Here is a 13,083-nt window from a genome sequence, read left to right as displayed (position 1 = left end):
GTGACTGCATCTTTCAACATGACTGAGCACCTGTTCATAATGCACAGCCTGTGGCGGAGTGGTTACACAACAATAACATTCCTGTAATGGACTGCCCTGCACAGAATCCTGACCTGAATCCTATAGGACACCTTTGTGATGTTTTCGAATGCCGACTTGTTGCAGGCATCACCAACCAAATCGATACCTCTCATCAGTACAGCACTCCATCAAGAATGGGCTGCATTCCCCAAGAAACCTGTCAGCACCTGATTGAACGTATGCCTGCGAGAGTGGAAGCTGTCATCAAGGCTAACGGTGGGCCAACACCATATTGAACTCCAGAATTGCCGATGGAGGGCACCACAAATTTGTAAGTCATTTTCAGCCAGCTGCCCGGATACTTAAGAGTGCCTTATTATACTTATGAACATACCCAAAAAGAGAAAGACATAAAAAGTGTGTACTTAAAATCACAAAATTTGCATGTTCACCAATTCTGAGCCATCTGACATCTTCTGAAGTGCCTATTATTTTCATTAGCTTTTGTAATGTACTCTCCTACATAAGAGGCGACTGCATACTCCCATCTGCAACAAAATAAAATTCATCAGATTGCAGACACACAAACAAAAATGCATACACAAAAAACAGTTGTAGCTGTATACCTGCAGTATCACTAGCATCAGATTGAGAACACTTGGGTAGCCCTTGCAATGGAATCAACTTCTTTCCCTGATTGGTGTTTCATGTCTGCTATAAGACTGGAACTGATGCTATTATCACAGCTCAGGCTAGAACTGAAGTAATTACTCACAGGAAAATGCTTCTTTTTATAGCTGAAAAACCAGATGCATCTATATTCTGTGCTGTATCAAACCAATATGAAACCAAGTTTTTTTAAAGGGTTAGGAGACTCATAGAGGGCATTAATTTGCATACTTTTCGCAGTCAAAAATGACAGCTTGCAGTATTATGTGCAACAGAATGTCATTTTTGACAACCTTATCCACTACTGAAACCCAATCTCTCTCTCTCTCTCTCTCTCTCTCTCTCTCTCACACACACACACACACACACACACACACACACACACACACACACACACACACGATTCAACCCTTTAGAAGATCATCATTGGCTTGCAACCCCATTGAATGAGATCTGACCGATCCTGTTGGAGCGTAGCATGATCACAAGTTTCTTTGTGGTATACAAGGTGGAACCACTAGGGACCATTTAAAACCATTTTGTGAAATTTGAATATGACCTGACAGTGAAAATATTTATGCTTTTTCAGCTCCTCCTGTTTCACACTCTGTGGCATGATCACAGAGGAGTGTGACATTGACAAGCACAGGAATAAAAGAGCAAAGGTTCTCTCTAAGACCTACCAGTTTGGCAACATCCTGGGTACCACCCAGCCACCATGTTTGAGCACTTTAAAAATGTCCATATAGAGAGATAAGCATTCACTGAAGACTAAACGTCAGTTGGACAGGCAACACATTTGAAACCCCGCAGATTTCGTGTGTGGCCGACAAGCACTAATGCAGTGATATAGTGACACTCGTCTGAGATTGTGTTGATAGGGTTGCCTCTCCTGCTGGCACATAGTCATTGGTGAATGCCTGTTTGGTACAGGGACATTTTTCAAATGCCTGTCAAAGGTATAGGTGTGGCACTAAGAGTGTTGCCGAACTGTGGGATCTTAGATGAACTCTTTGCTCTTTTATTCATGTGCTTGTCCATGTTGCACTCCCCGACAATCGTGCCATAAGAGGGTGTGAAACACAAGGGGCTGAGAATGCATAAATGCCCTTTTCTACTTTGTGTCATGTTTGGATTTCATTGAATAGTTTTGACAGTTCCTAATGGTTCCAACCAGCACACCAGAACAAAAATTGTGGCTGGAGTACATTCCAAAGGGGTCAGATCCTATTCAGTGGGGCAGCCCCATGATGTTCGTAGAGAAGGGTTGAATCATTCAGAGCAGAGTTATGCACCAAGATAGTAAGGAGAGGGGAGAGAGAGAATTTTTCTGTGTCCCTACAGCCCATTATTATTCAAGCTCATTGAAGTATCAATAAAATCCAGCTTTCAGGCATAAACACTTTGACACAGCTAGTCCATCGCCAGTAGTCTGAGATCAACACTTCTGTGTGTGAGTGTGAGTGACCTCAGCATAAAAGTGTAAGACAAGTGCAGACCAACCTGCCTCTGTTACCCTCATAACATTGTGTAAGACGCACCAGGCAGAACAAAACTTTCAGGGGTTTGGTGAAGCAGTTATGAAACAAATCGTCGCTAGGCAATGAAAACCTCGTAACTCCATTTGACAATGAAATCCACGTAACTCCATTACCAAATGTAGACAATTATGCCACATAGCCTGTTGAAACCTTGCTTTTCGAGTTGTACGGTGTCGCCATCTAGCGGCAATAATGAAAAACTCACATCTCCAGCGATATGTAGTTTGTGCTGTAAACCTCGCATCTCCGGTAATCGCCATTGTTAGTGTGCAGGGCGAACACATGCTCCGAGATTAAAATGATTTTTGATGTGATAGTAACCATTTTGACTGACAGACCTGACACTGCTTTATTGCCCCCCAGGGGATCCACAACTCTTTTGTGGATACGTGTGTAGCGAGCACGGGACCCCGAGCTAATGTGGCCTTCCTTCCTTTCCGGGCTGCATACCTTCCCTTTCCGTATCCTTCCCCATCCCCCATCTTCGCCCCCCCCCCCCTCAACTCTGGCTCTTTCCTTCCCTTTCTCCCCCTCTGGGGAGTATGGTTTGTGCCTACGTCCGGAGACGGACGCTTGTAAATGTACCGCACTCTTCGCCTTCCTTCCTTGCTTGTATGTCTTCATCTTTCTTCGTCCTTCTCTTTTCCTTACCTCTTCTCTTTACCTCTTCTCTTTACCCTTTTCTCCACTGCGGCGTTTGAGACCTCTCTTCTTTCCTTTCCCTGTCTCTTTCTTCCTCCCTGTGCGTGTCTGAAGGCCGACCCACGCACTTCCATGCGTAGCCGGTGACGGGGTAACGCGTAATTCCCCGCCCCGGGTAGACAGGTAGGACACGTACGTACCCCCTGGTAACGGCCAGGCCCAGGGAGGGGTGATTACCCGAGCTGATACCTTCTGAAAGTGCCGATTGGTCCCTCCGTCCGTTTGTCGGGAGGTGTGACCTGAGGTGTGAACAATCACCTAAGGCGGGTGTGCCCTCGGTGAGGGCCCCCACAAGGGAGGAGCGCGCCATCGGAGACGCCGGTAATCATGGGGGATTCTTCCGCAATGGTTTCCTCACCTTCCACTATGTCTGCTCACAAACGTAAGTTCACTGAGTCTCAGCCACAGACGGTTCTTCCATCGTTGCCACAGTTCCTTGTTGTTTCTCGGTCTGACGAAGGTCACGACTTTTCCACGATCAACCCTTTCATTATTCAGAAAGGTGTTGACGCAGTTGCGGGTCCTGTAAAGTCTTGTTCCAGATTACGGAATGGCACCCTGTTGTTGGAAACACACAGTGCCCTCCAGGCTCAAAAATTGCTGCGTACTTCTCTGCTCCACACCTTCCCTGGCCGGGTGGAACCGCACCGTACCTTAAATTCCTCGCATGGAGTCGTCTATACACGCTCCCTCGATGGATTGTCTGACGAAGAAATTCAGCACTACCTGTCTGACCAGGGCGTCACAGCTGTTCATCGGGTTATGAAAAGGGTTGACTCGAACATCATTCCAACCCGCACTGTCTTCTTGACATTTGACAAAGTTCAACTCCCATCAAAAATCAAAGCAGGCTATGAGATAAATTCCGTTCGCCCTTATGTCCCAAACCCTACGCGTTGCTATCGATGTCAGCGGTTCAATCACACCAGCCAGTCCTGTTCCAATCCGGCCAAATGTGTTACGTGTGGCAAGGATGCCCATGAGGGTGCTTGTCCACCTCCATCCCCTCTCTGCATCAACTGTATGGGTGACCACGCTGCTTCCTCTCGAGATTGCCCCGTTTTTAAGGACGAAAAACTCATCCAGGAAATAAGAGTGAAGGAAAAGGTGTCGACCTTTGCTGCTCGAAAGTTACTCGCCAGTCGACAGCCCACTGTGCCTCAGAAAGGAAAATACAGCTCTGTCCTTGCTTCTCCTCGGCCAACAAAGGAGGCGGCCACGCAGACTTGCGACCTCACCTTTAGTACCACTGTCGTCAGATCGGCCAGCGCAAAGATCGCCCGTTCAACCTCACCACTTTCGCATGCCCACTCTATGGCTCACCCTTCGTCGGGTTCTGCTAAATCTCGAGCCCAAAAGTCAGACGCCAAGTCTTCGAAAAAAGAGCATTCTCGTGAAGAGTTTTTACGTACCGCAACTTCACAACCATCGGTTCCTCCTTCATCTAAACATCATACTTCTAAGAAGGCTACGAAGAAACACAGTTCCTCTCCTTCTCCGCCAAGGCGTGTCCCATCTACAGCACCACCTGGCGGAAATCGCCCTCGGCCGTCTTCTGTGTCGCCGGGGCGCACTGCTGGTGGCCGGTCCACTGGCCGATCGTTGGTGGCTGGAGCTGCTCCTGACCAACCTAGGGATCAGGATCTTCTGCCTTCGACTGAATGCCATTCCATGCTGTCGGTCGCAAGCTCTGAGCAGTAGTTGAGTTGACAGCACCCTTGGTCACGTTCCTCCATTTTCTGTTCACCCTATGTCCATTATCCACTGGAATATCCGCGGCATTCGAGCCAATCGGGATGAATTGTCGATCCTCTTACGATCCTACTCGCCGGTCATCTTCTGTCTTCAGGAAACAAAGCTGCGTCCCCATGACCGCTTTGTTCTCCCTCATTTCCAGTCCGTCCGATATGACCTCCCCTCTGTTGAAGGCACTCCAGCCCATGGAGGACTCATGATTCTGCTCCACGATACTCTCCATTATCACCAAATCCCCTTAAACAGTTCCTTCCAAGCTGTCGCCGTCCGTCTTTCCCTTTCTGGATACACGTTCTCTCTTTGTACGGTATACATTCCATCGTCCACACCAATGGCACGAGCTGATCTCCTTCATCTTCTTGGTCAGCTTCCACCCCCCTATTTGCTGGTTGGGGACTTCAATGCCCACCACCCGCTTTGGGGATCTCCACATCCTTGTCCACGTGGCTTACTATTGTTAGACGTCTTCCACCAAGCGGATCTAGTCTGCCTCAACACTGGGGTCCCCACATTTTTGTCTGCCTCCACGACAAATTTCTCTCATTTGGACCTTGCGGTCGGTACTGTTCCGCTAGCTCTTCGCTTCGAATGGTTCGCCCTTGATGATACACACTCGAGTGACCACTTTCCATGTGTTCTTAGACTGCAGCGTCAACTGCCATATATGCGCTCGCGACGCTGGAAGTTTGCCCAAGCCGATTGGACACTTTTTTCGTCTCTAGCGACATTCGATGAACGTCGCTTTCCCAGCGTCGACGATGAGGTCACACATATTACCGACGTTATACTCACAGCTGCGGAACGTTCAATACCACGCACCTCCGAATTGCCCCGGCGCCCCCCAGTTCCTTGGTGGAACAAGGCATGCCGTGACGCAATACGTGAGCGGCGACGTGCTCTTCACATTTTCCGTCACCATCCAACTTTGGCAAACTGTATCCGATATAAGCAGCTGCGTGCGCGATGCCGTCGCGTCATCCGCGATAGCAAGAAGGCAAGCTGGAAATTCTTTATTAGCTCATTTAACACCTTCACTCCCTCCTCGGAAGTTTGGAGTCGGCTTCGACGGTTCTCCGGCGCGCCTAGTTTCTCCCCGGTCTCTGGGCTCACTGTCGTGCAAGATACCTTAGTGGACCCCGTCGCAGTTTCTAACTCATTGGGTCAGCACTTTGCTGCGATTTCGAGCTCTTCAAATTACCCGCCAGCGTTTCTCCCGAAGAAACGTGCAGCGGAAGTGCGACATCTTGCTTTCTCCTCTCAAAATCGCGAAAGCTACAATACTGTTTTCTCCATGTGGGAACTCCAACATGTCCTCTCTTCTTCTCGCTCCTCCGCCCCAGGACCGGATGGTATCCATGTCCAAATGTTGCTGCATTTATCAACCCATAGTCTGCGTTACCTCCTTCGCCTTTATAATCGAATTTGGACCGACAGTACTTTTCCCAGACGATGGCGGGAAGCTATCGTCGTTCCTGTTCTGAAACCTGGGAAGGACAAACATCTCCCCTCTAGCTATCGCCCCATTTCTCTCACGAGTAGTGTCTGTAAGGTTTTGGAGCGTATGGTGAATTACCGTTTAGCTTGGTGGCTGGAATCCCGCAGTCTTTTAACACCAGCCCAATGCGGATTCCGAAAGCATCGTTCTGCCGTTGACCATCTTGTTGCTCTCTCCACTTATATCATGAACAATTTTCTCCGGAAACGCCAAACGGTAGCAATATTTTTTGATCTGGAGAGAGCATACGATACCTGTTGGAGGACAGGCATCCTCCGCACACTGTTCTCTTGGGGCTTTCGAGGCCGGCTGCCCCTTTTTCTTCGCGAATTTATGGCAGAGCGCACATTTAGGGTGCGGGTGAACACTACTCTCTCCCGTACTTTCTCCCAAGAAAACGGGGTACCCCAGGGCTCCGTGCTGAGTGTTGTACTGTTTGCCATCGCCATTAATCCAATTATGGATTGTCTCCTTCCTGATGTCTCGGGCTCCCTCTTTGTGGACGATTTTGCGATCTACTACAGCTCTCAACGGACCAGCCTGCTTGAAAGACGTCTTCAAGGATGTCTCGATCGCCTCCACTCGTGGAGCATCGAAACCGGCTTCCGTTTCTCACCCAGTAAGACCGTTTGTGTTAATTTTTGGCGAAGTAAGGAGTTTCTTCCGCCCTCCTTACATCTAGGTCCTGTCAACCTTCCGTTTTCAGACGTCGCTAAATTCTTGGGTCTTATGTTTGACAGAAAACTGTGCTGGTCCTCCCACGTTTCCTATCTTTCGGCTCGCTGTCTGCGTTCCCTTAACACCCTCCGTGTCCTGAATGGTACCTCCTGGGGAGCGGACCGAGTGGTCCTTCTCCGCCTCTATCGCGCCTTAGTGCGCTCGAAATTGGATTATGGCAGCATAGTCTACTCCTCTGCTCGGCCGTCTATTCTTCGGCGTCTCGACTCTATCCACCACCGTGGATTACGTTTAGTGTCTGGAGCTTTTTACACCAGCCCTGTGGAAAGCCTTTATGCTGAGACTGCTGAACCTCCGCTGTCCAATCGGCAGGCAGTCCTTCTGAGTCGTTATGCTAGCCATCTGTCTTCCATGCCTGCTAATCCAGCCCATGACCTTTTTTTCGACACCTCCTTTGATGTCGGGTATGCAGGCCGCTCCTCCTCCCTACTACCCCCGGGAGTCCGCTTCCGTCAACTGCTCCATTCTCTCTCCTTCCGCTTTCCTAAAACCTTCTTGACAACTTGGGGTACAGCACCGCCTTGGCTCCGTCCCCGGATCGACTTGCTCAGAGACCTATGTCAATTTCCCAAGGATGGTACCCCTACACTTGTCTACCGTCGGGCATTTGCTGCTCTGTGTGCACAAATGACGGACGCCACATTTATTTACACCGACGGCTCGAAAACATCGTTAGGTGTAGGGAGTGCCTATATTGTTGGCGACACCCCAAATCACTTTCGGCTTCCCGACCAGTGTTCGGTTTATACTGCGGAGCTTTACGCTGTTCTCCAGGCTGTCCACTACATCCGCCGCCATCAGCGGATACAGTACGTAATCTGCTCAGCTCTCTCCTAAGTCTCCAAGCTCTTTACCCTGTGCACCCTCTGGTCCACCGGATTCAGGACTGTCTGCGCTTGCTCCACCTGGGGCGCGTCTCAGTGGCGTTCCTCTGGCTCCTGGGACACGCTGGTATCTGTGGGAATGAGGCGGCCGATATAGCGGCCAAGGCTGCAGTCTCTCTTCCTCGGCCAGCTATTCAGTCTCTTCCGTTTACCGATCTACGGAGTGGTTTATGTCGCCAAGTTGCTCATTTATGGCATGCGCATTGGTCAACACTTCCCCATAATAAATTGCGGGAAGTGAAAGCCCTTCCTTGCGCTTGGACCTCTTCCTCCCGAACGCGTCGTCGGGAGGAGGTAATTTTAGCTAGACTCCGGATAGGGCACTGTCTTTTTAGCCATCGACATCTTTTAAGCGGTGATCCTCCCCCACTCTGTCCCCCACTGCTCTCAGCTGTGGACGGTCAGACACCTTTTAATTGAATGCCCCTATTTTAATCCGTTACGCTCCCGTCTACAGCTATCGCCTGATCTATCGTTGATTTTAGCAGATGACACGCGCTCAGCTGACCGCGTTCTACAGTTTATTAGTGACAGTGAAATGACGTCAGTCATTTGATTTTTTTTTTTTTGGGGGACAACCAACCCCTTTCTATAGTGGATTTTTAAGCATTCCTTCTGCCTTTAGTTTCTCAAATTTTATGACTTTGTTCCCCTTGCTGCTGATTTTAAATTTCGTTTTTTTCCTGTTTCCTACGTCACGGGCTGGGCGCTAATGACCATAGAAGTTTTGCGCCCTAAAACCACAAAAAAAAAAAACTGCTTTATTGCTACAGGTACGTGTTAGTATTTATAGGTATTTATGTATTGTATTTTAATATACAGAATTAATAATGACCTCATTAAATACAATGTTGATTTACGAGTTTTTCATTGTGCGTAAAGCAGACTGCACTCGGTACATACGAGGTTCTTACTTTAGAACATAACAGAATCCTATATATTCTACAGTAACTACTTTGTTTTCAGCTATGGGTAAAAACTGTAAATTCACTCTTCCCATTGTGAAACAAGGCGACAACGGGTCATATCGTATAAAATCACCGGAAGAAGATTCTACGTAGGTTCCTCCTTGTCCTGCACCAAAAGAAAGAGTAGACCCACAAAATGGAGGTAAATCATAGTTTATATTTTTGTAACTTTGAGTAAGATCCTTGTTTGAAAGTTGAGGTGATTAAATTATTTAAATATTATTGATTACATTATTGTTTACACTACAGATAATGCGGAAAAAGAAGCCAATACACAGGCGAATTCTATTTCTGAGTGTGAAAGTCTTTTCGAACACAGCAGCGTGGATGACATCTCCAGTGGCAGTAGTGATGTGTATGATCCAGATAAAAACAAAAATGACCATAGCAGTAACAACAGCATGGAAGACAACAATGACGAAGTTGATGTTGAAGTAAAAAGTACTAAGCAGTGCCGTAAAAGGAAATGCAATTAATCACTTCAAAGTTTGCAGAAAGAAAAACATATGAGGGGACAGGATTATTTAGGAATGCAAAAAGATGAGTTTGGCAAAAAGAGGCCAACAATGAGCAGAATTAGGAGGGAAATAAAACCACGATGTACTTGTAAACATTCTTCCTTAAATCGGAACAGAAATTGCAAGGATATTACAGAAGAGCAGAGACAGCTAATATTTAATCATTTCTGGCAGGATACATCTTGGGGTGAAAGAAAAATTTTTGTTAGAAGCCATGTGTACTACATTCCAGTTAAAAGACGCAGAAATAATTTAGAATCTAATAAATCTCACCATTCTAACACACTATATTACAATTTTGTAATAGGAGGACAGAGAAAAACTGTCTGCAAGACTATGTTTCTGAATACTTTGTGCTTAGGGGAATGGAGTGTCGGAACATGGGTATTTAGTGCATCAGGAATAACGCTTGCAGAAGGGCCTCAAATGCAGGAGAGACCAACGAAAGTTTCAGGTGGACGACAAACAGCATCAGATTTTTTTGCAGAGTTGCCGAAACTGGAATCGCATTACTGCCATCATTCTTCCACAAAACTCTACTTGGAACCTAACTGGCAGAGTACATCAGAACTACACAGGAAATATATAGAATTTTGCAAGAAAAGAGGACAAATCCCATCTGCTTACAAACAGTTCTGCGAGGTATTTGATGAAAATAATCCTAACTTATTTTCGCCTAAAAAGGACCAGTGCAATCTTTGTTGTTCTCACCAGACAGGCAATATCTCAGACAATGAATACTTTTTGCATATGGCCCAAAAAACTGAGGCAAAGGAAGCGAAAAATAGTGATAAATTAGGACCAGCTAGAGTGTTTACTATGGACCTTAAAGCACTTCTGCTTTCGCCCAGACTAAAAGCATCTGCACCATACTATAAAAGCAAACTAAAAGGTCCACAACTTCACCATCTATGATTTAAAAAGTAACTATCCTTATTGTTGCCTTTGGCACGAGAGTGAAGGTGGACTAACAGCTTCGGAATTTGCTAGTATACTCGTGTATTTTATAGAAACATACGTCCAAAATGATTCAGAAACTATTTTCTATAGCGACGGATGCATGTACCAGAATCGAAACTCAGTCACGAGTAATGCACTGGCTCATCTCACCAATCAGAAAGGCATTACAATAGTGCAAAAATTTCTGGAGAAAGGTCACACTCAAGTGGAGTGGGTTTCTATGCACTCCACCATAGAAAAGAAGTTAAAACCAGACACAGTTATACTCCTGCTGGATAAGTAGAAGTTTGTACTACTGCAAGACAAAGTCCTAGACCTTATGTTGTCAATTATTTGGGCCACACGTTTTTCAAGTCCTATGATAAACTGTCGTTGTATTCGTCTATTTGACCAGGATCCAAAATTGGGGATCCAGCAGTGACATATCCGGTGTCTCAAGTATGATCCCTCCGGAAAAATGGAATATAAATTGAAATTCAGCGATACATAGGAACCACTTCCAAGAAGGATGCCAAACATACCCAGCTCATTTACAGTGCCCCCTCTCTACAGTTCACCACTAAAGATCAGTGCAGAAAAGTTTACGCATTTGCAACAAAAGTTGGTCCTTCCTAAGGATGTGCATTCATTTTATGACACACTGCCTCACATTTGTAATGAGAGAACATGTCCGTGCCTAAAAAAAAAATGCTGCCGAAAATAAACTTATTTACAGCCACCTATGACTGTGGTTGTGATAGTAGCAGTAATAGTAACAATAATAAATGTTAATAAACTACACAAACGTTTACAGTAATGAAAGTTTAAAAAACATGGAAACAATGTTGTTAGCTTTAATTAAACACTGTACTTTATTAACATCCAGATTCCAATATTTTGCTCAATGTCAAATTATTCATTCCACTTTATATCTATAACAATGTATCATTACAGATGTTTCATAATACACAAATAATGCAAAGTTTAAGTAAGTATTTTTAAAACAAATTAAACATTCATTCATTTTAATTCTTAACCATACACTCGTTACATGCCTCTTATCTCCATCACTACCAAAAAAATAACTGTGAAAACCTCGTAACTCCAAAAACCGGCAGACAATTTGAAGTGCATAATAAAGTGTTATGTACCAATGACCCGATCCATATTGTGTAGCAGAAACCACTACATTTGGCTAATCAGGTCCCCATGTGATTTCTATAATTAGTTTTTTGTTTCTCCTGTAAAATTTGACCAATTTGAGTTACGAGGTTTTCATTGCCTAGCAACGAAATTGATTAAGCCAATACTGTGAAGCTGGAGACCACTGATGATTTGCAATAAGCAAGACTGATTGGGTCATTACAAATGACATCATACAGCAAAGCCACTCCTCAGCACTATAAATACTCCACCCCACTAGTCTAGAGTTAGTCAGAGAGGATCGATGGCATTCAAGTCACTCACATTCAATTATCTGGTTATTACATGTAACATCTTGTGGGAGACTGTTCCAATATTGGTCATGCTCTTGCTGCCTGAGATGATGACCATGGATGACTATGAATCAGCAACCAGTACTGAAACCGCCACTAACATGCAGTACACACATCTACCAACACTCTTCTAGTTCAGGGCACCAACTGCTCTGAAACTTCAGTATTGTTCAGGTCAGATGGCCTACCAAATCAGCAGCCTAGGATCTGCATTCAGCATGGTGTCCATATGATGGGATGACATGGGCAGTGAGCTGGGAGGGACATAGTACTCTGAGAACTGCATGTGAGATAAACATACAGGTGTCACAGCTAGAGCCTGATCCATAGCAGACTAGCCAACAGGAAGTGTCCTCCAAACCAACTGGTGAGCAATCCAACACACTCCGAGTCACCAGCTTGCACTCAGGGCTGATGCATCTGTCTTTGGCAGCATTGAGTTTGCCTCTGGGTTCAGCGGAATCCACTCTGACTTATGAAGCCACCAGCCACCACAGAAGACATGGCAACAAGAAGTATTTTGGAGAATAAAAGAAGTATTATTTAATCTCGTTTTATTGCATCTGGTGACACACCACACGTTCCTCAGCTTCCATCCTGACGAAACACCAGGGGTTCCCAGCCTCCTCAAAAAGTCATTCTGTTGCACATCACTCTGTAAATTGTCAGTTTGACCACAAAATGTGTGTAAATGGTTGCCCCAAGGGAAGGGATGGTTTTGTTGACACTCTCTGACACTTCTTGAGACCTTCTTGTGTTGATTATGAGCAGCAGTGTGTCTGAATTCTTTTCCTTGGCCACCCATAAGAAAACTGGGTGATTCCAACACTGGGCATCATGGCTTTGACTTCCATCATAGAGGCGTCAAGAGAAGGGGTGTAACGACCTTACCAATGTGTGTCATGTCCATGGCAGTGCTGGGCAGAATAGTGGTGAAATTTGGCGTCAATATGACATCATTAAGTCACCTTACACCTCATATGAACTTCTGAGCTCTAGCTTTTGCTGTTTCAAGAATCGATGAGTGAGAAGGTGAAGTCACAGGATTCCATGCTTTTGCACTATCAGAGAGGAAGGTTGCAGGGACATTTAGCCAAATTTTGAACTTCTGTGTTGCAATAGGAGAAAATTACTTGGTTTCAAAAAAGTGACTACTTGATTGCGTAGCACAGTCTATTGTGTAGCACAATACAGAAGCTGTTTCTCTAAAGGTCCAGGGTGTAGGCAAGTAGGAGATGGAAATGACAATGATTTGGGGAAATGGCTTTACCCTATTATAAACACACACAGCACAATTGTGCTCTTTTTTTGTGTGTGACTATGTCAGTTTCTTGATTTCCAACCTGTTGATTAAAAA

At 45.6% G+C, this 13,083-nt stretch overlaps 1 protein-coding gene across 3 annotated transcripts; it reads left to right on the top strand.

Moving 5' to 3' along the window:
* Positions 1-295: 295 nt before the first annotated feature.
* LOC124797698 lies at positions 296-11,127 on the top strand. Of its 3 annotated transcripts, none has more exons than XM_047260807.1 (3): positions 296-352; positions 8,772-8,915; positions 9,023-11,127. In XM_047260807.1, exon 3 carries the CDS (start codon positions 9,280-9,282, stop codon positions 10,204-10,206), a length of 927 nt encoding a protein of 308 aa, XP_047116763.1. In that variant the 5' UTR covers positions 296-352; positions 8,772-8,915; positions 9,023-9,279; the 3' UTR covers positions 10,207-11,127. The 3 variants fall into 3 exon arrangements, with proteins under 3 accessions (XP_047116763.1, XP_047116762.1, XP_047116761.1); XM_047260806.1 differs by lacking the exon at positions 296-352 and adding an exon at positions 8,518-8,578; XM_047260805.1 differs by lacking the exon at positions 296-352 and having other exon boundaries at positions 8,693-8,915.
* The last annotated feature ends 1,956 nt before the right edge of the window (positions 11,128-13,083 follow it).

Source organism: Schistocerca piceifrons, chromosome 1 (assembly GCF_021461385.2).
Source record: "Schistocerca piceifrons isolate TAMUIC-IGC-003096 chromosome 1, iqSchPice1.1, whole genome shotgun sequence".
Classification (NCBI taxonomy): domain Eukaryota; kingdom Metazoa; phylum Arthropoda; class Insecta; order Orthoptera; family Acrididae; genus Schistocerca; species Schistocerca piceifrons.
This window is presented reverse-complemented; position numbering and strand designations above follow the sequence as displayed.